This window comes from Mercenaria mercenaria, chromosome 17, assembly GCF_021730395.1.
Source record: "Mercenaria mercenaria strain notata chromosome 17, MADL_Memer_1, whole genome shotgun sequence".
Lineage (NCBI taxonomy): Eukaryota > Metazoa > Mollusca > Bivalvia > Venerida > Veneridae > Mercenaria > Mercenaria mercenaria.
The window spans coordinates 21,593,439-21,619,907 of NC_069377.1; the positions used below are offsets into that span (position 1 = coordinate 21,593,439).

The 26,469-nt window shown below is 34.7% G+C and overlaps 1 protein-coding gene across 1 annotated transcript; it reads right to left on the bottom strand.

Annotated features, from left to right (window-relative positions):
• Positions 1 to 26,469, bottom strand: LOC123537590 (uncharacterized). Its single transcript, XM_053529236.1, has 7 exons — positions 26,265 to 26,469; positions 25,702 to 25,866; positions 12,298 to 12,353; positions 11,386 to 11,440; positions 10,899 to 11,084; positions 3,227 to 3,565; positions 1 to 1,542 (listed from the first exon to the last, which is right to left on the bottom strand). Exons 1-7 carry the CDS (start codon positions 26,353 to 26,355, stop codon positions 1,469 to 1,471), a joined length of 966 nt encoding a protein of 321 aa, XP_053385211.1. The 5' UTR covers positions 26,356 to 26,469; the 3' UTR covers positions 1 to 1,468.

Below are 26,469 nucleotides of genomic sequence, written 5' to 3' on the forward strand. Positions count from 1 at the left end.
AGACACAATAGAACATTTATTCATATAACATCAACATTGTTTTAAGTGTTAGATAATATACACAATAAGATGAATTCAAAGAAATATGACTGTAGCCGTTTCAATTTAGATACAAAGCTGTAGGCCTAACTTCCGGTATCAAGAATATAAATCTGATGAAATCAAAAATATTCGTTAATCATTTTCTGCTCTTTTTTCACGTGGTATATAAAGATACACAATTTAGATAAATGTGATGAAAAGTGAGGTGAGGCCAGCAAAGAAAATAGAAAAACAATTGTACGATTGTTAAAAGTTAAGTAACTTTCGAAATGAACCAAAATGTACAAACATGAGGGAAAGACGTGGACAAAAAACAACATTTACTACAATTTTTTAATGATGAATTTAAACTATATCAGATAAAAGCAATATTTTATTGCTAGAAATTCTATTTGAAATATTTTTCCGTATTTTAATAATAAGTACATTTGGAAATATTCACTATTTCACGATAACTCATTTTTAAATGTTAAATTTGTACTTCGGATTCTTTCGCAATAGGCCGTTGTTTTTATAATTTAATTTACCATCGTAGATCATGATAATGATATTTTCAAAGGAATCGCTTCACAATTATCTAATATATGCACCCGTTCAATTTTTCATATTTAAAAGCTTAACACCCTTGGTCCCCGCGCGTGTTTCGTGTGGAACCAATTATTCGAATATTCAAATTCCGCGGGAATGATATACTCTAAAAAGGGAATCTATGACTTTTCAAACATGATACTCTGCTGTCATAAATAGCCAAAGAATCGAAAGTCAACTTTTATAAGTACTTTTAAAAATATCACATGAAAATTCCACAGACAATAAAGTTTTCAAAATTTATGTTCAGTTCATATCTGTGCCATGTATGAGGCAAAACTATGATAAAGATAAGCATTTTCTTCATAATATTCAAGAGAAACAAATGGAGATGTACGATATACAAAATAAGTTACGTATAATTTCACTAAAAGCTATTTTACAACCAAGACGAATATAGTAACGACTACAGGATAAAACTAGTTTCATTTCCGACCAAAAGATTTGCAGTCTATTTTAACATATGAATTAAAAACGGCTGTTCATTTTACCAGACAAAATCACTAAGACCGGAATTTAAGATTTCCATATAAGTTGTTTTTTTCATTTTCAAATATTCATACGGATTATTTTGCTGATATTTTCATTGAACAGCAAGATGCAATCGAAATCTATCGATCCTCGACGCAATGTTTGAATAGATTACTATATTTAAACCAAAGGAATTGATAAGAAAATTTGCATAACTGCAAATAAGGGCTGTTTTATACCCTTTCCTATCTGATTGTGTGATGACTACCCATGTGTGAGATTCTGTGATGCTTCCGTTGTTAGTCCTATGAAAACGGACGGATCAAAAGATGTGGCTACAAAACTTGAAAGCGTATATAATTTTCCACTATTTTCTTTTTAAAAAGCTTTGAATCTCTGGTCGCCTTTTTGAAGCTTTTTCAACAGTCTTATGATTCTCTGCTGAAAGTAAAACAAAAATACAGTTATCATACAGTAATTCAAAGACAGTCTCAGTGGTTTACAGTTAATTCATGCTCTGATGAAAAATGTCTATTTGGCTAGATTGTGTAAACAAACAAGTATCAAATAGTAGCTAAATAATATCAAAAATATCTTTGCTTCATAATTATCACCTTTCTTGACAACAAAACTTAACTTTAGATGCCTGAATGATACCTCATCAGAACTGACAATAACCAAATGCAATGATTGATTGCCACCTCGGGTGTAACAATTACCTAAATACTGTTTTGTCAAGGTTCGTGTGCTCAAACTAAAATTTGTTTATGTGCGTAAAAACTATAAGTTTTGTCTTTTTTTAACTTGGAATGCTCGTGGTTTATTTTGTAGAGAACATCAGTGTTTCATAAAACAGTATTTTCTAATACTGACATTTCTACTTTCACAATTTCTTCAATGATATGATAGTATTAATTAAATTGCTAGGGGAAATACGACACCCTAGACAAATAACTAGACCAATGTGAAATCACTTGTTTCATGACAATACAATTATCTAACTTTTGTATGCTGGTTAGAACACTTAAGAACTGTTTGATTTACTGTTAGGCAGTTATGCATATCATGTCAAATTATTCTAGCAATATGAATTAGCCTCTGATTATTTTTAAAGCATCAGCATTTCGTCCAGTACATAAAACAGATGAGTTTATGTAAAACAGATGAGTTTATGTGTAGACACGTGTGATTAATTTTACAGATATTGTGATGCCTTGATTGAATCAGCTATCGTAGGAAAATAATATTTCTTTCTAGATATAGTGTTGTTGCGAGTCATCAGAGTTTGAGCTGTGATAGAAACTGCATTAAATATCATCTCCTTGCAAGGCTGCAACATTATACCACGTTAATAAATACGATCAAGTTTATATGATACGACCCCTTTCTTGTTTAATTCTTCTTCGACATGCCTTGCAGTTTCATGTGTAATCCTTTTCCTAGCATTTGAATCACTATTGCAGTGGTACAAATAACTAATCTATAAAATATCTGTTTATGAGAAGTTCGATCTTTTTTTATTAATTAGAGTGTGGCAGAATTTTTTAGAAAAAAGTCAAACATTCTGACAGGAACTTCTTTTCGAAGCAGCCTGCAGTATCGTTATCATCAACACGTTTAAAACGACATGGTGCGTCCGCTCAGTCACGCTTGGTTATTACATGTGTTCGTTTATGAATGATACTTTATCAGAAATGTGAAAATTGTTTCAAGTGTGTATTTCACAGAAAATACAATGGCACCATTTAAAAATCTAACGGATTTTCGTATTTTGCTCATTTGAGCTTGGTATTAGTTCAGTCTGTTTCATGGGACTTGTATATTTTACCTTATATCGTGTCAAATATACCATTGTCGAATAATAGATTAAATATAGTCTTTAAAATATAAAAAAAAATGAGGTACAATACCTGTTGATGATAATATGTCAGATATAAAGATGCAAAATATTAAAAACGTTTGATGTTATCTATGAAACTGCTCAAGGACAGTAACAATTTGTTACACGGGGCAAATTGTATTTTAGCCAAATGCAATGTTGTAATACTTGCTTACTTTTTATCTATAGTTTTATTGATAAATTATTAAAGCAATTGTTTATTAAGTATATAAACAGATTGATTACCATTGACGTCTGGTGTTTGATATACAGGTCTATTGTGCAGTTTCCTTCCAGCCTTGACCAAGAGTGTAAAGACCAGAATCAGTAAAGCGAAAAAGCTTCCGCCTACTACTGCATTCCAAAAGTACGAAGAAACGCCTTCGTCCTTCCTTGGTTTCGGGTAGCCGGAGATAAACTGTTGAAACATAAGACTTTCTGAGACAGCTATAAAGTACGCTTCTGTTGTTATGATTTCCAGTTGCTCTAGGTCGACGATGCGTTGAAGCAAAATAACTAGTTTCTTGAGCTCTGTGTTGTCATCACGGAGGGTAATGTCAAATCCTAACTCAAATTTTCCATCTTCTAAAATAAACATTAGCAGTAAAAGATTACTTCTAATCTAAGTATACATTTCGTCAACGAGAGTATCAACATTCTGTGAACTACATGGCAGAAAACAAGATTTCTGTTTTGCTCTAATCAACTAGTGGGATTGTAACCACTTGCTTAATATCTATATCATTTCGTCAGTGTACACGCTGTGTCAGTTTAAGCTTATTAGAAGAATATTATTACAGCTGTAAGAGGAAAATATCTTATTCGCTTTGACGATTGAGAATTCAATTTATCGACTCGTCTGCCGATTAGGGAAATCGACATGATTTACTTTGCCTTATTTAGGTAAGAACCCCAGTCGTACGTACTGAATAACATTACCTAAATAACAGACTGTTCCATCATTAAATATACAAAAAACATCGCCGACCTCAAAAATGAACTATATAACAACCAGGCAAACGATAATAAAAATTGAAGATATTTTCCACACTATATCATTTCTGATATGTACATGTATATACTGAGAACATGGCAAACCAATTTCAAGATGTCAATAATGTACAATATTATATATTTTATTGGATGGCTTGGCGAAGGACGTAAGGCAAAGATTTTTGACTAATGACTGGCAAGCATATCAGTGTCTTATAACATGACATCAGAAATAAAATTTCATTATTGTTTTCTGAAAGTTTTGACATTGGCCCAGTAAAATTAAACTTTGAACTATTGTCCGGTCAATAGCACATTGTCAAACTATGGACCGGCGATTTACGATAAGGATTCATGCTATTAAGTTGAATTCTTCATGTGAGGAAGCCATCAAGCTGGCTTACGGAAGGTCGGTGGTTCTACCCAGGTGCCAGCTCCTGGTGAAATAATGCACGGAGGGGCACCTGGAGTCTTCCTCCACCATCAAATCTGGAAAGTCGCCATATGACCTATAAATTGTGTCGGGGCCTCCGTGGCCGAGTGGTTAGAGTCGTTGACTTCAAACCATTTGCCCCTCATCGATGTGGGTTCGAAACCTTATTTGGGGCGTAGAATTCTTCACGTGAGGAAGCCATCCAGCTGGCTTACGGAAGGTCGGTGGTTCTACCCAGGTGCCCGCTCGTGATGAAATAGTGCACGGAGGGGCACCTGGGGTCTTCCTCCACCATTAAAGCTGGAAAGTCGCCATATGACCTAAAATTGTGTCGGTGCGACGTTAAACCCTACAAAATAAATAAAATAAATAAATTGTGTCGGTGTGACGTTAAACCCAACAAATCATGCAATTAAACTATCATATCCACTACTACCATCCTACTGTCTTTGTATCCTACTATCGCCTTTCGTTCCTTTCTTAGCACGTTATAACATTTAGTTACCGTTGCAATCAACGCTAATCAAGATAGAGTACACTTTACTGGTACACAGTAAGAAAATGGCCGCCCTAGCACACAATATGTACTAAATATTACAACGAGGGATGCAAATGAATAACGGCGATAACAGTAGGATGATAGAATAGTAGGAGAGTAGAATGATAGGATAGTATGACAGTGATGGTAGTATAATAGGATGGTAGGATAATTCAACTGAAGGATATAGATGGTAGGATAGTAGGGTGGTAGGATGGTAGGAAAGTATGACAGCGATGGTAGTATAATAAAATGGTAGTAGGATAATACAACGGAAGAATATAAATACTAGGATGGTAGGATAGTAGGATAGTAGGATGGTTGATGTTTAAAGAGTTAATCTTCGCATTATACGATTAACAGCAAACATTGTATATATGAAATAAGTTTTACTGAAGCCGCTCGCATACACTAGACTGAATCAGCATGGCAGTCGCAATAGATTGCGTACGACATACAAAGCATTATGAGAAGGTTATGAAATGCTGTTACATCTTTTCTCTTTTAAAGAAAAAGAAGAAAATACTAGACTTTAGCTTAAAATTAAATTAGTATTTATTGTTAAATTTAAAGTCATTAGGGGTTTCTTTGCTAAGTAATTTCCACATTAACATTGATAAGTCAATAACAATCACACTTGCATAACTTGCATACGTTTAGCCTATATTGTGTTAATATTAAGAATCCATCATTTATCAGCTATATGATTATAGACATCATGTGGCATAGTCTTTATACTTTAATGGCATTCGCACAATACGACCAGATCTTGTCTGCGTTACCGGTGTTGCAAATGTTTCTGAATTCACTAATTGACCGATTGTTTGCGGTTTCAATTCCGTTTCAGCTCGAAAATCTGTATAGGGTAACAACTCTTGGTCCTTTACTTTCTGATCTATGTCTTCAGTCTCCTCCCTTTGTTCATTGAAAAGTTCAATCGTTCTCCGGAGATGTTTTCTATTTCGGTTCACTACCGTGCCATTTTCTCTAAGAGTGCGTTTGCAGTTTTTCGACAACAGTTCCTTTTCCCCAAGTTTTATTCTTTTCATTCGGCTGTATTCTCACCGTATCACCAGCTCGCAAACAGTCTAATGGTTTCGCAGTCCTGTTATAACAGTAGGTTTGTCTGTCTTTGCTTTTCGGAAGTTTAGCCTTAACATTTAACGGTATGCTAGGCTAAACTGATTTGATCTCTCCGGTAGTAATATTCGCGTTTTTCTGTTCATCAGCTGCTGAGCTAGACTGTAACTTATGGCCTGTTGAGGTGTATTTCTAAAATTTAAAAGTGCTAGCATCGGGTCTTTATACAAATGTTTTGGGTATTTTATTATACGTTTCGCTGTCTTAACAGCATTTTCAGCTTTTCCGTTTGATTCCAGATGAAGTTACATGCGTGAAATCCCATTTCCTTTGAAAATGATTTGAACTTTTCTGATTTGTAAACACTTGCGTTATCTGAGATCACATGTTCAGGAATTACATGCCTTGCAAAATGCTGTTTCAACTTAGCGACTATTTCCTTCGACATTGTTTCATACAGTCGGTCTATTTCAAAGAAATAACTTAAATAAGCTACAGTTATCAAATAGTCCTGGCCATCAAACGTAAACACGTCCGTTCCGACTTTTGCCCAAGGTCTATCTGGAATACTGTGACTGATTAACGGTTCTTTACTCTGTTCTCTTTCTAACGTGTCACATTTGCTAATGAAGTCTTTAACTGCAATGTTATATCGGCCAATAATACACACAGCTACGAGCGCGTTTTAAATAAACTTCAATTCCGATATGCGAATAAAGCTGATCTAGATTTTCTCTACGCATACTTTTTGGTATGATGCATCTATCACCGCGAAATATGATACCGTTATCTACCGATGGTTCATCCCGGAAAGAATAATTTATTTACGGCTTTACTTCTCTTAAAAAAGACACTTCATTCCATCCATTCTTAATGTATTTAATCAGCCCTACCAATGTCTGGACTTCGAGCGTAGCTTGCTTGATTCTAATTTGTCTTTTGTCTTAGAAGAAACTGCCAAATAATCAGACAAAATGTAGCTTCTATCTCTTTCTTATAGTCTGTCAACAGTACTTCTTCTATGTGCGTAACACATCCATTAGCTATGTAAGCTCTAGAAAGCGTATCAGAAATATACATGTGTTTCCCTTTTTATAGCAAATTTCATAGTCATAAGTCTGCAATTTCAGTATCATCCGTTAAAGGCGCTTTGGTGCCCGAAAATGCGTTTTTTTATTGATTTCAAGTGGTTTGTGGTCACTTTTTATAAAACTTTCCGACCATATGTAACATGGTGGAATTCCTCAAATGCAAACACCACCGCCAGCAGTTCCTTTTCGATTTGCACATAGTTTTGCTCTGTTTGTGTGAGTGGACGACTCACATATGCAACTGGTTGTCCCTCCTGGAGTAATGTTGCACCAAGTCCACTTTCAGAAGAGTCGCACTGTATTACTGTTTCGAGTTTATATTTGACTCATAGTAACGTAATACCGGCGCGTTGCACACTGATTGCTTGATTGTGTCAAACGCTTCGTCATGTTCGTGTGTCCAATCGAAGACAACATCTTCATGCGTAAGTTGTCTTAACGGTTCGCACATCTCGCTACGCTTATTGAGAAATTTTGTTAGGTAGTTGACAAGACCTGTTACCGGTAACCGTTGGACAGCTTTTTTGTCTGTTGGCTTTGGCATTTTCATAATAGCATCATTTTCGACGAATCTGCTTGTACTCCTTTATCCGTGAGTAAATGACCTACAAGTTGCAATTCAGTTTAAAATTTATGAAGCTGAAACTTTTCTCTGTTTAGCTTAATGCCTCGTTCTTGACACCTTTTAAGTAGTTTCTGCACGTTGTTGATATGATTGCGCAAAGCCTCTTCGTAGGTTTCACCTTTGCCATAAATTATAATGTCATCAGCGATCGCTTAAATATCTAAAAGACCTGTTAAGTTTTGTTCAAGAAATTGCTGAAAGTATTCTGGCGCTGGAGATATTCCAAATGGCATTTTCAACCAACGATATCGCGAAAATGGCGTTTCAAATGTTGTGAGACAACTAGATTTCTCATCCAGCACCACGTGCCAAAATGCATTTTTGACATCACACTTGCTGAAAACTTTTGCGTTAGTTAGCTCTGGGAGCAGATCTTCCACCACAGGTAAAAAATAGTGACTCCTCTTTAACGCTGTATTCAGTGGTTTAGGGTATACGCAGATGCGAAGTTTCCCTTTGTCTTTCTTGACAACTACTAAACTTGAAACCCAGTCTGTTGGTGTATCGACTGTCGCAATTATTCCCCTTTTTTCAAGTTGATTTAGCTCTCGTTTCAATTTTTCCTTCATAGCTACTGATACTCTGCGTACAGGCATTTTCACAAGTTTGACAGTATCATCTACTTCCAAATGTAAGTGGTTTTCAAACTGACTTTCAACCTCAAATACTGACGCAAATTTTGTTTCAATTTCCTCGATGGTTGTCTGCATGTGTTCTGATAGTTCATCCGGTATATACAATCTAGAAATAATACTTGCTTTTGCGTCACTATCTAACTGAAACTTGACACTTTTCTGTTGATAAACGAGCAGTATGTTTGCAAATATTTTAACCCGGACTTTTCCGCTGGTATTGACTGTCAAAACTTCATCATCACTTTCAGACTCCGACTTATGTCAAACTGTTTCACGTGGGACCTTTGAAATTTTGTTATTGAACGACACTCCGTAGCGTAGTGATTAAATTTTCCACATTTTTAACATATGATCCCATAGGCAGGACAATTTCCTGCAGCACAAAATGTCCCACAATATTACACTTGGATTTCCTCGATGAAGATTTCTACGATCAGCTGTAGGTTTCCGTTTAGGTTTTACGACCTGAACATCTTCCTGAAAAGATGCACCTTTGTTTAATGTCTGTAATTTCGTAGACGACGCTTCCGAAGCTCGGCACATGTCTATACATATTTCCAACGTTAATTATCCCCCGCCGATGAAATCGGGAGGGGGGTATTGAAATGGCGTTGTCCGTCCGTCAGTCCGTCAGTCCGTCAGTCAGTCCGTCCGTCCGTCCGTCCGCAGCCATTTCTCAGTAACTACTTGGTAGAATTTCATGAAACTTGAAATAAACATGAACCAACGCACTGCGATGATGCCCGTCAAGTTTTTGTTTTTGATTGGTCAATTTCCCTCAGAGTTATTGCCCTTGATTTAATAAAAAATGTCTGTCTGCAGCCATTTCTCAGTAACTAACAGGTAGAATTTCATCAAATTTGAAATAGACATGAACCAAGATACTGCGCTGATGCCCGTCAAGTTTTTTTTTTTGATAGGTCAATTTCCCTCAGAGTTATTGCCCTTGATTTAATGAAAAATGTCCGTCTGCAGCCATTTCTCAGTAACTAGCAGGTAGAATTTCATCAAACTTGAAATAGACATGAACCAAGATACTGCGATGATGCCCTTCAAGTTTTTTTTCGATTGGTCAATTTTCCATTTAGTTATTGCCCTTTAATTGTTTAAAAATCCACAGATCTGTACATAACAAACCAACCAATTGGAAGAATTTCATTAAACTTCTTCCATTCTTTTCCATGCACATTTATTATAAACATGTGATGTTGTGTACCTACACCTGGTCACCACCTTACATTGGTCACCCCCCCCCCCCCCCCCCCCCCCCTCCCCCCCCCATTTTTTTTTTTTTTTTTTTTTTTTCATTTTTCGTTTTCTACCAATATTTATAATCAAATGTAAACTGTTGTATCCTCACCCCCCCCCCCCCCCCAAACAAACCATTCATTTTCTTTTAATTTGATTTGACTAATGAAGCTAATGAAATTATGTGCTTCTTGGTAACATTCTTAACTTTTTGCAGGATATATTTTTTTGCCGTTCCTCAACTCTGACCCTTTCGGCGGGGGATTCCAATTCATCGAATTTGCTTGTTTATCTTCTTGTAAGAGGCGTTTACGCAATCCATTTTCTCGTATACCCAAAACTAATCTGCCTTGATCAATGCATTTTCTAACGTTCCGTAATTACATGTTTCAGATAACTTCCTCACCTTGATCAAATAACTGTCAAAAATTTCTGACTCGCTTAGAGAACAGGTGTGAAAAACATATCTCTCATATGTCACATTTCTTTGTCCGACACGGAAGGTTTCGAACTTACTCAAAACAATATCGATATCATCTTTTTGTTAGTCGTCTGCAAAATCAAACCCATCAAAGATATCCATCGCTTCTGGTCCTATGCACGTAAGAAATGTAGCTGTTCTTCGATTTATGTACAAGTCCGGCTGCTTTCTCATAGTTGGTCCAAAAGCGTTTGAACTTTTTTCCAATTAGTAGCGACATCACTGTCCATATCCAGTTTCTGTGGAAAGGGTATCAGCGAAGACACAGCCGTAGAACTATGAGACGGTGCGTCTACAGCCGCCGATGTTCCTCATTAGCGCTCATGGTTAATTACTTAATTCACTGCTGAGGTAAGTAATGCTAGTCCTCTGAATCGGATGATTAACTTAGCATTGTCTCATAAGCATGTATTTAGTTCACTTAATCTTACACCATATATAAAGAGTTAATCTTCACATTATACGATTAACAGCAAACACTGTATATATGAAATAGGTTTTACTGTAGCCGCTCGCATACACTAGGCTGAATCAGTATGGCATGCGAAATAGATTACGTACGACATACAAAGCATCATGGGAAGGTTATAAAATACTGTTACAGTGGAGTAGTAGGGTGGAAGGATGATAGGATGGTAGTATTGTAGGATTATAAGATGGTAGGATAGCGATGGTAGTATAGTAGGATGGTAGGATGGCAGTTAATCCAACCATCACTATCCTTCCAACTGAATATCGCTTTCTTATCGTAACATCACCATCTTGTCATCTAACAATCGCCATCATCAGATTACCTGATTCAACCATATTAACTTTTGTCAATAATTCCTTTGAACAAAACAGCTGGTCTGCTATTTGCTGTCTCATCACATTTTTAAAGTCCTCTGTTACAGTGACAAAATCTTTATCGCTTAACATCAAAATGCTGACACGAACTATTTCTGTATCAATCGCAAATTTCGTAGGCAACGCTTGCTTTTCTGAAATTTTTAAGACTGTTGGTGTTTTACTCATGTGATTAATGTAATTGTCTTCAACCTTAATTAGGGTAAAGTGTCAACTACCGACCTTGACAATAATGAGTTCATGTGCAATCATACTACAATATAAAGAAAGTTTAAAATTATCAATGTAAATATCGGGTTATAATCGACTGATTAAAATATATTTGCTTGAACATTATCTTGATCATGCCTTTCGCATTTTTTTTTCAAAAAAAACGAAATGAACATATTGAAAATGTAACTAACAAATAAACCTATTTTATATAATATACTTAACCTAGGCAATCAAATTTCGAAAGACACAATGATTTGTTGGACAATATGCACCAGACCTGAAATACGGATATAACTTACATATTAACAATCATATGATACTTTCATAACCTTTGACATCCGAGCATATTGCAAAACGAATCGGAAGGTATACAGACTTAATATATAGAACGTACAGAAAGTAAAAAAAACTTTCTTTAACAACAATTAAACTACTGTTGATTTATGTATCATGGAAGATATATCCCAGTTCATTGAAACATTCCTGCTACATAAGACATATTTAGAAGTTTTATAATTATACTGTAAGAACTAAATTTTCAAACAATACAAGAATGTCTTTATGTACCTCTTGCTTTTAAGTAGAAAACGCAAAATACACTAAATCATGATTATGCTGACGATTCTATTTTTGAGTATACAAAATCACCATTTCTAAATGAGCCGTGCCATGGGAAAACCAACATAGTGGCTTTGCGACCAGCATGGATCCAAACCAGCCTGCGCATCCGCGCAGTCTGGTCAGGATCCATGCTGTTCGCTAACAGTTTCTCTAATTACAATAGGCTTTGAAAGCGAACAGCATGGATCCTGACCTGACTGCGCGGATGCGCAGGCAGGTCTGGATCCATGCTGGTCGCAAACCCACTATGTTGGTTTTCTCATGGCACGGCTCAAATATTTGTGTAAAGAGGAAAATCTACCAAACTGCCACAAACAGTATTTCAAACTGACACAAATTCAGAGCCGTAAATGTTCTAGTTTTCCAGTTGAAGTTATTGGACTGGAAATATGTGACGGTTCATCAACACTAACTCTTGAAAAGTAGTCAATGTTGTATAAAGGCTCTGAAACTGAATCTTTTATTTTGATCATTATACACAGTTTCTGTTAATATACATGTAAAAAACAATACCTCTTTGTCGGCACACCCAAAGCAATGGTTATCAACATATTTTGGAATCGGTTTTTCTGAAATGAAATTCACACATGTTCACTATTTTTTGCTGGAATAAGATTCTTTCTTTTTTTCAATTCAACAGTTTAGGAATAACTTGTTTAAGGTATTCCGTCCATAGCAGGAATTTTTGTCTTCCATTGCTGATAAAAGTATAAATGTATAATTAGGCCTTTATAGATCATCATCCTCCGTAGCCGAGTGGTTAACTAAATAGAACATTCAATTTTACTATAAAAGAACTCCGCTTAAGCCGTTGCTAAGCGACATGAGAGTGTATCACTTTACATTATCTCTCATAAACTGATTGCTTACAATACAGTGATTTCTACGTCTCAGCACTTACTAGTTCCTGGCTAAGCTTTTTTTTTTATGGGCATATATTTTATTCCACAAATCACATAAATATAATAACATACAAGCTCTATGGCTTTTGAAAAGACTACATTAACAATGTTTGATATGGAACTACTTAAAATATCATAACTTTACATACTACCTCTTATTATTTTTTTTTATATAAAGACAGCTAAATTTCTATATATGGACGTCATTCTCCAATATTGGGCGGAGTACCATATTAATAAGTATTCTAATTGGTAATTAACCAAAAAAGGTACTGGCTGAATAGAGATCAATGCAAACACCCATCAGACTGCACCATATTCTAAGGGGTATTTACCAAAAAAGGTACTGGCTGAATAGAGATCAATGCAAATAACCATCTGACTGCACCATATTCTAAGGGGTATTTACCAAAAATAGGTACTGGCTGAATATAAATCAATGTAAATAACCATCAGACTGCACCATATTCTAAGGGGTATTTACCAAAAAAAGTACTAGCTGAATAGAGATCAATGCAAATAACCATCAGACTGCACCATATTCTAAGGGGTATTTACCAAAAAAGGTACTGGCTGAATAGACATCAATGCAAATAACCATCAGACTGCACCATATTCTAAGGGGTATTTACCAAAAAAAAGGTACTGGTTGTATAGAGATCAATGCAAACGCTCATCAGATTGCACCATACTGGACGCTGTTGGCCCCACACCCGCAACCAGTGTAGATCACAATCAGCCTGCACATCTATGCAGTCCGACAATGCTCTACACAGCCAGCAAAACCAACCGCGCCAAGCTAGGCAATGATTAAGATGTAAACCAAAAATATGTATTTTCAAGCAACCAGTATTAGACATTAATTTGTTATAAATGGTGAAAGGAGAATGATACAACTGTTTTACATTAAGGTTGCTTTTATCTAAGAGATAATTATAGTAAGCATTTCAAACTAGGCAATTTCCATGTTACTTTTGACAGATCTTTATGTTAACTTTTTATGAACACACATAAACAAGACAGTACACTACACCAGTAAAAGGATACCACTACTTCTGTCAATTTATGATATAGGAAGAGATATAAGGGCGAAAAAAAAAACACATAAAAACATGTTATTAAGGAGACAAGATCAGTGAGAGTCTGTTGCAAGACTCATTTACAAAGTAAAATGGAGCCTTGAACAAAGTGGAAAACAAAACGCAAACTATAAGTACTGAAGGTGAAAAAAAGGGAGAAAAAAAATAGATGGACAGAAAAAGTTCAGTGCAGCGCTGGAAAAAGATATATACCCTTTCCTGGAAGATTTGACAAAATATGGAAATGATTTTTTGAAAAGTAAAATAACTACTGTCAAAAACATGTTCTGGAAAGATGTGTTCATAGGTTTCACACGATGGAGCTTACAATGCCCAAACTCATGGAGTGAATTTTGCTCCTTACCTGTCTCGTATAACAGTATGTTTAAAGTTGGAAGAACAAGTATTTGTTTTCCAATATTTGTATTTATTTATTTATTTTGTTGGGTTTAACGTCGCACCGACACAATTTTAGGTCATATGGCGACTTTCCAGCTTTAATGGTGGAGGAAGACCCCAGGTGTCCCTCTCCAATATTTGTAAGAAATGGCATTATTTTAGTTAATGATTTCTTAAATGGAAATGGAAATTTCTTGTCCTTTAATGACTTTATTAATAAGCATAATATAAACACTATTATTGTTTTTAATGCCCATTTTTTCTAACCAAGAGTTTGTTCCTAGTATTCTATGGTTTATTCTGTACTGGAACCACTGCAACTTTGAATTCTTAGTGACAATAAATGGGAGTCTATATATAGATGACCAATTAAAGTTAACATTCAGGTTTAATTCTTCACACCATTTTCTATCAGAACATGGACACTTACTAGATTTTAGCAGTGAGTCATAAATAAACCTATAACCTTTCTTCTTACTATTGACAATTTTGACTGACAAAGGTTGTACAGGACTATCTTCATTTTTTGCATGATGAGGAATTCTCAGTCTGTTAAGAAAACTTCTAATAGATTCTACAATATTTTGTTTATATTATGCTTATTAATAAAGTCATTAAAGGACAAGAAATTTCCATTTCCATTTAAGAAATCATTAACTAAAATAATGCCATTTCTTACAAATATTGGAGAGGGGCACCTGGGGTCTTCCTCCACCATTAAAGTTGGAAAGTCGCCATATGACCTAAAATTGTGTCGGTGCGACGTTAAACCCAACAAAATAAATAAATAAATACAAATATTGGAAAACAAATACTTGTTCTTCCAACTTTAAACATACTGTTATACGAGACAGGTAAGGAGCAAAATTCACTCCATGAGTTTGGGCATTGTAAGCTCCATCGTGTGAAACCTATGAACACATCTTTCCAGAACATGTTTTTGACAGTAGTTATTTTACTTTTCAAAAAATCATTTCCATATTTTGTCAAATCTTCCAGGAAAGGGTATATATCTTTCACTAGGTTAAAATATTTAGTATTATAATTAAGGTATCTTCTAAGCCATGTTATCTTCAAAGCTGACATGAAAATCTCCAGATTTACCATTCGGAGTCCTCCATATTCATATGACTGAGTTATGATATTACGTTTTATTTTGTCTGGGCCCCCAGACCACAAATATTTGAAAAACATATTATAAATTGTCTTGACAATTTCATCACTAGGGTTTGGTAGACTCATAATGAGGTGGTTTATTTTTCGGCGAACGCCGTCTAAGAACGAATTCGTTACCTATGCCACGTGACTTCAGTTTGCAAATCAAACTACTTGATAACGCATTATAGATAATTTATCAAAATGGAAGATTTATGCAACACTCTGCCTAATTGGACGAGTGTCAATTTCTTTCACTCTGTTGATTGTGCTACGCTGAGTGAAATGTAGACAAAGCGTTTATCCTAAACGACGCTGTTCACAGTTTAAAGCTAACTTTGGCTCAGTATATTTAGTAAGAATATTGATATATCTCAAAATGATAAGTAAGTTTAATAAATATGATAAAAACCTGTTCAAATACCAACATATATCAAATTAAAGAAAGAGCTGAATACGGTCTGCGTATCACATGAATAAGGGTGTGATAAGAGTCTTTTATGTAGAGAAGTGCTTTTTAAAAGATTTTCGTTGTTACAATTGTCGTCTGTATATGAAAAGGTTTCTTGCTTTTGTGACTTATTCAGATTGCATATTAAAATGAGTACTTGTTTGCTTTGATATATTTGTTATAAATTATTTAACTGATTTATTATATATGAATATTTTTCTTTAATATGGTATGCAAATATTGAACTCAGTTGAAATCTGTTTTATTATGTATATGCTATATAATGACTGAATCTCATTACACTGAAACGAAGGTACGCTGCATACAGTTTATCTATGTGACTACGGTCAAACTTTGCTTATGAAACAGAAATATTGAAATAATTACAATTGTATGTTTTGCTTGACCTTCACTTTTTATAGGTGTGACGTCATTGTCCAAAGATTCATGAATAGCGAATATGCATTTGTTAAAGCGGGATCAGTTGGCCTATTTTAGAAATAAATAAAAATAATAAATAAAAAAATCCTTTAATTGATTTTTTCTCATGTATTCTGATCAAACTTGATTTGTAGCATCTTTATTAGGCCCGCAGCCAACTTTGTTCAGCTGGGACACTTGACCCCTTTTAGGGGCTGCTAGAGCTAAAACTAGAAATGCCTTTATACAGCGTCTCATCAACAGCTTGGTGGATCTTTGTCATACTTGGTCTGGAGCATCATTATAAGGTCCTCTTCCAAATTTATTTATATAGGAACTTGGGCCCTATTAGGGACCACTATAGCTAAAAGTAGATATGCCTTTCTTCGCATTAACCACTAAAATGTAATGGATTTTTATCAAACTCGATGTGTAACAATATCGTAAGGTCTCCTGCTATTTTGTTACAAACTGGGAGAGGGACCAATTTAGCTAAAAATATAAACACGTTTAATGACCTCTTCTCATGAACCGCTTCATGAATCTTCATCAAACTACTGCTGTAATTATTCGTCTAAGGATAAACGAAACAAAATTGCAAACCTACGAAACCTTTGCGAAAAATTAAAAGAGAACCATTTAAATTGTTAAAGTGCAGTGTTTAGTTTTGCAATTTGAAAAATGTTAGATGAAAGATGAATGTTAGATGAAAAATTCATAAACTTCTTTCCTTATTACAATTCGCCGACCATCATTTTTAAAGATATTTCTTGTTGGTAATGTTAAGGTCTTAATCGCCACATTTTTGCCAATTGGAGTGATTTTTCTTTTTGACCACTGAATAAATAATCTCTTAATTTCTTCAATTTTCAACAAATAATTAGTTTGAATAAGGACAAATGCTTAAGTTGCTTTTTATTCATTGAACCAATCCATATAGCTTCAGTTTTTTCTACATTGATTTTAAGACCTGAAAGTTTAGCATAAACATTTAAGGTTTGAATGGTGTTTTTCAAAGACTTTTCAGTTCCATCTAACATTATAGTAGTGTCATCAGCATATTGGGATAGTAGAAATTCGATGTTGTTTAATCTGATTCCTTTAATATTTTCATTCTGTTTAATTAAAATTGCTAATATCTCAGCACAAAGTATAAAAATATAAGGGGAAAGGGGATCCCCCTGAATGGCAGCCACGTTGGACCCTGAACCAATCTGATAAATGCCCATTAATGGTTACACTTGATACAATATCAGTATAAAATAATTTAATCCTGGCTAAGCTTTATTGTCATTTGTCTGTCCGTCCTTACCTCCGACATGACTAAACTCTTCTTCAAACTGAAGAATACGTTTTGCCAAGACCCATCCTAAATCAGATGACAAAGTGTCTTATCGAAGGTAATGGAAAGCTGCAATGTCAATGTTACAATATTGGTCATTTTATGTATCTGATCTCTGATTCATTTACGCATATACATGTGGAAATGTTCGTGAATATATACCCTGCTTTCGGTTTTTAAAGCATTTCAGGTCAAAATCATATAGATCGTTGTCTTACGTATCACGCGCGGAGTGTTTGAAAATAGGTTGTATATTACCTGGACAGTCAATAGAGGTAGATGAAAATAAGCATCACTCAAGATTAGCATGAAATTATAACACATATAACTTTCAATATAAGCATAAGTTTTACTTCATCAAGTTTAAAATACACTTTAACTTCACCAAATAGTTCTGCACTCAGGTCTTTATCATATACAGGTATACAGGTATAGTGTTTACCTTTGATCATATTAACAAAAGTGTATCCTTGTCAAAAACAGGACATTTTAAATGCATTTGATAACTGCAACTATTTTTTATTTTCTGAGTAACTCAATAAATTTCACTTTTGAATATTTTTGCACTTTTTAAAATAAAACATTTTTGTCGTAAAGTTTTATGACAACTGGTTCACGAAAAACAAAGTTATAGATTTCTATATTTTCATTTTAAGCTCGACTATTCGAATAATAGGGGAGCTATCCTACTCGCCCCGGCGTCGGCGTTAGCGTGAGCGTCACACAAATGTTAAAGTTTGCGTAACACCCCAAATATTTTCAAAGTCCAAGGAGATATTGCTTTCATATTTTGCATACTTGTTTACCATCATGACCACAGTCTGTTAACAGGAGCAGACAACTCTATCAAGCATTTTGTCTGAATTTTGGCCCCTTTTCGACTTAGAATATGCTTAATGTAATGTTAAAGTTTTACTCATAGCTTATATTATACTATCAAGCACTGAGAATAGTCGAGCGCGCTGTCATCTGACAGCTTTTATGATATTAACCACTAGTAAGAACGGTTTCGTTGTGAGTTCTCGATTTATTGAACTTTCCTGTGAAAATAATCTGTATACCAATTGAAATATGTTTGAAGACCCACCACGGACTAACTGTAATCTGCTGTGTTTTCGTGATTGTAAGTATACATCATTTGTATTGAAAAAGAAAAATACTATGTTTACCAGTTATATATTCATAAAAGATATTGTGTATTTACTATCTTAATGCTTTATTAAAAAGGGGAGGAAGTATGCCCAGTACTTCGTGTAGTTAGTGGAGTTTAGATAACACTTTGTTTCCACAATGAAAGATATTTGTTTAGCTGTATTTTTGAAATCTTTAAATACACCGAAAAAAGACTGACCGAATAAAGAAAAAATTGAAACAATTTGCAAACAAAGCTGTGGAAATAAATTGAATCTGGAAGGATTTTTAATTTTCCGCCTGCAATATTGTAGAATAAATCTATAATCAAAACAAGAGCTGTCTGATAACAACGCGCTCGACTATTTGAAGCTCTTCCACTTTACAAAACATTTTAGCAAAAATTTTGAAGTTGAGAAAGGAGCATTATTTTGCTAAAATGTAAGCCTTCTTTATGAAACGTGGCCTGTGAGGTCTACCCATGATGCTTAAAGCGACATGCCTCCAGATCGGTCGACAACAAAAAAAAATATTTCTGTTTTTAGAAATCTTGAAATAAATGCTATTTTTCTGATCACGCCATGTACCCGGATAATCTTAACTCTGTTCAGCGACCCTAACTCAGTGCCAACACCGAGGATGTAAAGCCGATACAACTTTGTTTTCTGTGTAATTACGATGTTTAAAGGAATGTTTCTGTTGTTATATCTATCTCCATCGATCAAGTGTATATTTATTTCAAAATGTATCATGTTAAATATATCAACCCTTGTGTTTTCAGGTGGAAAAACGACGAATAAGGCAACTTTTTCAATGAAAACTTTTACAAAAAATCTTTAAAAATACTTCTATGCTTTTGATGCCTCGACTATTTTGTTGTTTGAAAGCAAAGATATACTACTTTATTGGCCCTTTTACGCTATGTTGTTAACCCACTACATGTTGACACAATACATGTTCAAATGCACTGACAGCGAGAAAAGGGATAAAAACATAACTTTGATTTGATAAAAACCGAACTCAGTTTACATGAGGAATGGATAAAAACCTAACTTACACGAAATTGCGTGACGGATAAACACCTAACTGACTAGTATTCTATAGAAATGAATGAGTTGACATGTACATGGTCTGATTATTGTAAACATTACTTTATAAGCTTGTCTTCCAACTTTATCATTAATTTTACAAGATGTTATATGTATGCCCACTACAGTCAAATATTTTTTCATAATTTTAATATTATGCAAATAGCAATGTTTGGAAAAATCTGGATAAACCCTAAAAAATAACTCAGTATAAAAGTCAAAATTATTATATTTATATAAGAAATTATTTAATTCCACCGATGTTCGAAGTTCTGTAGTCCCAAAACCCTCTCTCTCACACACACACACGCACACGCACACGCACACGCACACACACACACACACACACACACACAGTTTCAGAAGAATTGTGTTTGTTTCAAATCTTGTATATCGTATAGTGTAAGATATTTTTATAAAGGTGTTAATGGAATATTTTTGATATTGTTTAAATGGGATTAGATTTATGATTAATTATTAAATATGATATTTTTCAGACGGTAAATAGAGAAGAAAACTATGTGCGTGTGGTGTGGTGGGGTGGGGGGAGTGATGCATGGACTGACAGGACAGGGGTGTGGGTATCCTTACATTTTTCACTTGTCCACGGACACTTAAAAATCCACTTGTCCATAGTCAAATTTCACTTGCTCTGATTTGTAATATTAAACCTTCATGAAAGCGCAAATAGACTGGAGATCGAGTTCTTTATTTAGGACAATGAAAAGAAAAGCATATCACAGTAATTGTGGTAAAAAATAAGCTGTTGAAATATTCGCCTTTTAACGTTTATAAAAGTCTGAAATCGCGTAAGCAGTGTTCGGGATCTTTTGAGGTCATGTCCGAAACACTGCCCACGCAATGGTGCAAAGCCAGATGAATTCAGAGAAAGACTCTTAAAACGTTCCGACTTGTTTTAGTCATTCTTACGATCTCTGTGTGCTTTTGATTTTAATTTGGCTGACTACTGGGTCAAATATTTCCTTCGACAGTGACTTATTGTCTCAGCAGTTGGAATTCTACTTACAAACTTGTCATAATATTTTTTTTAAAGTTGTTTACGTTTCTGATGTCTTTAAATGTCCTTTTAGTTCTCTGTGTGTAACCCTTGTTTTCCTTTTTTAGTTTTAGTTACAGAATGCTATATGCTAATGAAGCAAATATTTTTCTTCAGCTACTTTAAGTAGTTCTTATGTTCCCTTTAGCATGTATATGATTTCTTCTTTTATGTTTTTTTTTAAATGCATGTTGTAAAATGTGACTCTTCTTATTTTTGTGTAGTGTCAGCTAATTCTTTTATGTTGCTTTAAATGTGCTAAATCTGTATGTGGTAAATTACTTTTTCCTTTTATTTGCTAGTACATTTTGTACCTATGTGCTATTTTGTTTTAATGTGCTGTAACATGTATGTGATAATTTGTGATTTGTTTCTTATCTACTTAGAGCCAGATGCTTTATTTGCTTTAATGTGCTTTAACAGTCATATTTGCATTTTATTACAGCTGTTTTACTTATGTTGAGCTTATTTACATGTGTTTGTCGGAAAATAGCTTTAAGCTAGTGTTATATGTTTATACTTTCCGACGTTAAATAAATCTGCTTGTATCTAAATCTTTTCTGATATTTTATCATAGTCACCGAGTTACAGTGTGCACGAGACCTAGTCAAAGAACCTATTATCTTTATCATCTCCATACACTTGAAGCAACACACAATCTAAATGATATTTTATGTTTTCTCATTTTATACCTGAAAATGAGAAAATAGACTGGAGATCGAGTTCTTTATTTAGGACAATGAAAAGAAAAGCATATCACAGTAATTGTGGTAAAAAATAAGCTGTTGAAATATTCGCCTTTTAACGTTTATAAAAGTCTGAAATCGCGTAAGCAGTGTTCGGGATCTTTTGAGGTCATGTCCGAAACACTGCCCACGCAATGGTGCAAAGCCAGATGAATTCAGAGAAAGACTCTTAAAACGTTCCGACTTGTTTTAGTCATTCTTACGATCTCTGTGTGCTTTTGATTTTAATTTGGCTGACTACTGGGTCAAATATTTCCTTCGACAGTGACTTATTGTCTCAGCAGTTGGAATTCTACTTACAAACTTGTCATAATATTTTTTTTAAAGTTGTTTACGTTTCTGATGTCTTTAAATGTCCTTTTAGTTCTCTGTGTGTAACCCTTGGTTTCCTTTTTTAGTTTTAGTTACAGAATGCTATATGCTAATGAAGCAAATATTTTTCTTCAGCTACTTTTAGTAGTTCTTATGTTCCCTTTAGCATGTATATGATTTCTTCTTTTATGTTTTTTTTTAAATGCATGTTGTAAAATGTGACTCTTCTTATTTTTGTGTAGTGTCAGCTAATTCTTTTATGTTGCTTTAAATGCGCTAAATCTGTATGTGGTAAATTACTTTTTCCTTTTATTTGCTAGTACATTTTGTACCTATGTGCTATTTTGTTTTAATGTGCTGTAACATGTATGTGATAATTTGTGATTTGTTTCTTATCTACTTAGAGCCAGATGCTTTATTTGCTTTAATGTGCTTTAACAGTCATATTTGCATTTTATTACAGCTGTTTTACTTATGTTGAGCTTATTTACATGTGTTTGTCGGAAAATAGCTTTAAGCTAGTGTTATATGTTTATACTTTCCGACGTTAAATAAATCTGCTTGTATCTAAATCTTTTCTGATATTTTATCATAGTCACCGAGTTACAGTGTGCGCGAGACCTAGTCAAAGAACCTATTATCTTTATCATCTCCATACACTTGAAGCAACACACAATCTAAATGATATTTTATGTTTTCTCATTTTATACCTGAAAAAGTATGCTTGTCCGCGGACACACAGAATGAAAAATGCACTTGTCCGCTGGCAAAAAATCACGAGTTGGACATAGGAACCCCACATCCCTGCAGGGGTGGGTAGATCAAAGAACTTTGAGCATCAACAGTCCATAAAAAAGCACAGACGAACAGCCGTTTTCGTTTGGTTAGGTGTTTATCCATTTTAAGTTCGTATTTATCCAGCACTGTTTCCTATACCAGTTAGGAATTATCCGCAAATTTAAACCCACCTCATAATCAATACAATTTTTAAGTTATAAAAATCGATTTCAAACTTTGATACTGTTAAACATTGTCAAAGAGATATTTATGGAACTAATACATTTAATAAGTAAGGTCTTATTGCAATTTCTGGTACTTTAAAACAGTTAGAAACATAAAACATGTTCATTTTGAAGACTTTTTTGAGTACATTTTAATGAATTCCAGCCACATAATGTGACATTTCGATTGAAATATTTAGTACACAAAACATGTTATCAATACAGGATATTATGACTATCAAAAGTTTTAGGCTAACATTGCATACTCACATAAAAACACGAAAAAAGACCAGGAAATTAACTACATACATGATCTTTCTGTCAGCCATGTTGGCACTGAGTTAGGGTCGCTGAACGGAGTTAGGATTATCCGGGTACATGGCGTGCTGATGAAGACTTTAAAGCTTAATTACTGACAAACTTTATGTTACGGAAACACATGCGAATTTGCTGTTTTTACTACTTTTTACGATGAAAATCGGAACGCGTTTGTCACGCTTTTACTCCAGGTAAACTGTTTCGATTATAAATATCTATATTTTGAAGTCATTATTCACTACTTCAGCTATAGTGCTATTGGTTACAACGACGGGAAAATGTTTATATTGCCATGGCGGTCCGGAGCTCGATTCCCGGCACGGTCATCTTTTTTTCTTGATTTGGAACTTTTGAAATATTTTAGAGACAAAAATACATAGTCTAATGTTTTAATGTTCATAATATGACCAAACTTCAATTATTTTTTACTCAAATATGGAGGCATGCTGCTTTAAGATGTATGCCTAATCTGTAAACATTTGTTCATGTTATTTCTGAGAAACATGTTTACATGCAAAACCTTAACAAAACATTCTAACTTAAAAATGAGCATAATTTTGACAAAATAAAAGATAGGACTATATTACATGCCATTTGAGGTCACCTCATGATGTGGATGCTGAAGACAAGTTTAAAGATTAAAAAAAACCATCTGACCCAGAAACATGCCTCCATGCAAATTTTTAACCTGAAGTTCTTCGTTAAAAAGGGGCATAAGATTGGAAAAATAAAAGCCACAGCTATGTAACTTGTCTTGGGATGTCAACTAATAATGCCAAACATATGGGTGGTGAAGCTTAAAAGCAGTTAGCTTAGTATTTGTTGAGAAACCTGCTTATAGACGCCGACGCAAGGGTGATAAGGGTGATAACAAATTATTTCCTTTTGAAATATTTCCAATAGTCGAGCTAAGATTATCATGTAGTTCATGCAAGTCACGAGGTTGTGGTGGGTCTTTAAAAAATATAGTAACCTACTCCCCCCACCCCCTGAATGATAACACATATACATGTATACTACAAAATAACAATCTAAGGCCCTACCTGGCTTACTGCTTATTGTAAACTGTATCTGCTAGTGTGGTTTAGCCCAAGTATTGCCAAACGAATACGAACGGTGAAGAAGGTTTTGTATGTATTTTTTTTTCACTCATAAGGGTCCAATCATTCAAATTCCGGTACCAAAAGGCAGTACGGTCATAGGAAAATTCTATAAAAAAAGTTGTTCTAAGAAAATTGAAGAACTACTACAAAAGTCGCCGCCCCAAAACAGGACTTAAGTACCTCCGACTTTTGCATGATAATGCACCCGCTCACAAGGCACGCATTGTGACCGAGTTTTTGGAGTCAGAGAAGGTTACCGTCCTTCCACACCCTCCGTTTTCGCCAGACCTGGCCCCCTGCGACTATTTTCTGTTTCCCAAACTTAAATATCATCTGTCTGGAAAGAGATACAAATCGAGAAATGCCCTTTGGTCTGCTGTTTATCAGTATCTGATGGGTGTTCCCATAGAAGAGTATGAACAATGCTTCCAAAATAGGATTGACCGGCTCAAAAATGTGTATTCAGGCTGACGGAGAGTATTTTGAAGGGCAGAGCAAGTTAAAATGATCAGAACATTTGCAGTATAGGAGAACCGATGCAAGTGACATTACTTTTGGAACACCCCTCGTAAGCCTATTAATTTTGGTTACCGGTTTATGATACACACGGTACAAAACGGGGGTTCCGGCGCAAGGAAGTGTTGAACCTATTGTCAGTTTCCCAGATGCCAATCTTTACTTTTAAAGAGCATGAATATTTTTAAAACATGAAGAAATTGTTACAAAACCCGTTTTATGATCGTCATCTACGCTCAGTATGTGTTACAATGCTAAAATACTTGCTAACGGTTGGCAGGGGCGGAGGAGGGTAGGGGTCCGGACTGTAAGTGTATGTGATATAAATTTTATTCTATTAATGCAAGTATTTAGTATTACAATCTATCATAAATGTAATAACTGGTCCACACCTCCTTCGTGCAGACTGATCATGGTCTGCACTGTTCGCTATTTAGTAAGTAAATTTTCAGTGAACACCCCTTTGATAAACAAGTGGTACTATCCAAATTGAATGATGGACCAATCCAATTAAGAAATTTAGCAGGGAAAATGTTAAATGAAACTTTTAGCAGACGGTTAGTGTTATGGAAAGGAATTTACACGCATGCACACATAAAATGTTAGTTCGAAATACCAACTATGCTGGTTGAAATAACATTTTCCTAATTTAATCTCTTGTGTTTGGTTAAAAACAATATGTACATGTACTTTGTCTACATAACAAAATTCATGGAACCAAATGGCCCACAGATGAGTTATGTACCTGAGTGTGTAAGCTGATTTATAATAAAAAGCATACTGACATGAAAGGCAATTATTTAGAAACTTGGTATGATGGTTTCAGTATATCTCAATTGTGAAATGCCAATAGATAAACATGTACCGAGCTATTTTAACTAATCATATAATACTCACGTGGTTCCAAATATGTTGAGGTGAACGAATTTTCTAATATATTCACAACGAAATTCTCAAACTGTACTTTGTCATTTTTCTCCAACGTATCAAAAAGTTTTTCCACGGCCTCTTTCCTCCCAGGAGAAGGCTTTACCCATAAGCTCATTCCAGTTTTGGATCTGCCTAATAAGGAAAAGCCTTCAATATCATTTCCGTAGTAAACCTTAATTTTCTATAGAAATTTATGTATGTTTAGCTTATTATTTAAACTCAATTTTGATGAACGCTTGAAGAATTTTCAATCCCGAGTCCGCTACTTTGAAAACAGTACTGGTGCCATATGGGAAGGCATGGTAGTGATTCCAGTGGATAACCAACCCTTGACCCCCAGACTGAGTGGCTGGCATATTAACCAGTAGACCACTGCTCCCCTTACGTATGTTTATCGCTGCAACATAAGTTTCGATATATAAACAATAAAATATTCTAAAATTACTTATCCATTACATATGTAGAACAAACACCTATACTAAGCATTAAAACTTTGTTAAACATATCGAAACTTATGCTTAAAATCTTACCATGATCAAAGAACTTAGCTTGTATAGCACTCCTACAAAATCCGTAAAAGTCAGCCGAGCTGTCCTCTATTGCGGCAATCGCTACATCCATACCGAAAAGATCTAAAAGCTTTATGTTTCCATACACTTCAATGGACACTGCAGAAGTTTAGATTGAAATAAAACGATACAGTAATAAGTTAGTAAACTGATTTTAATATGATAA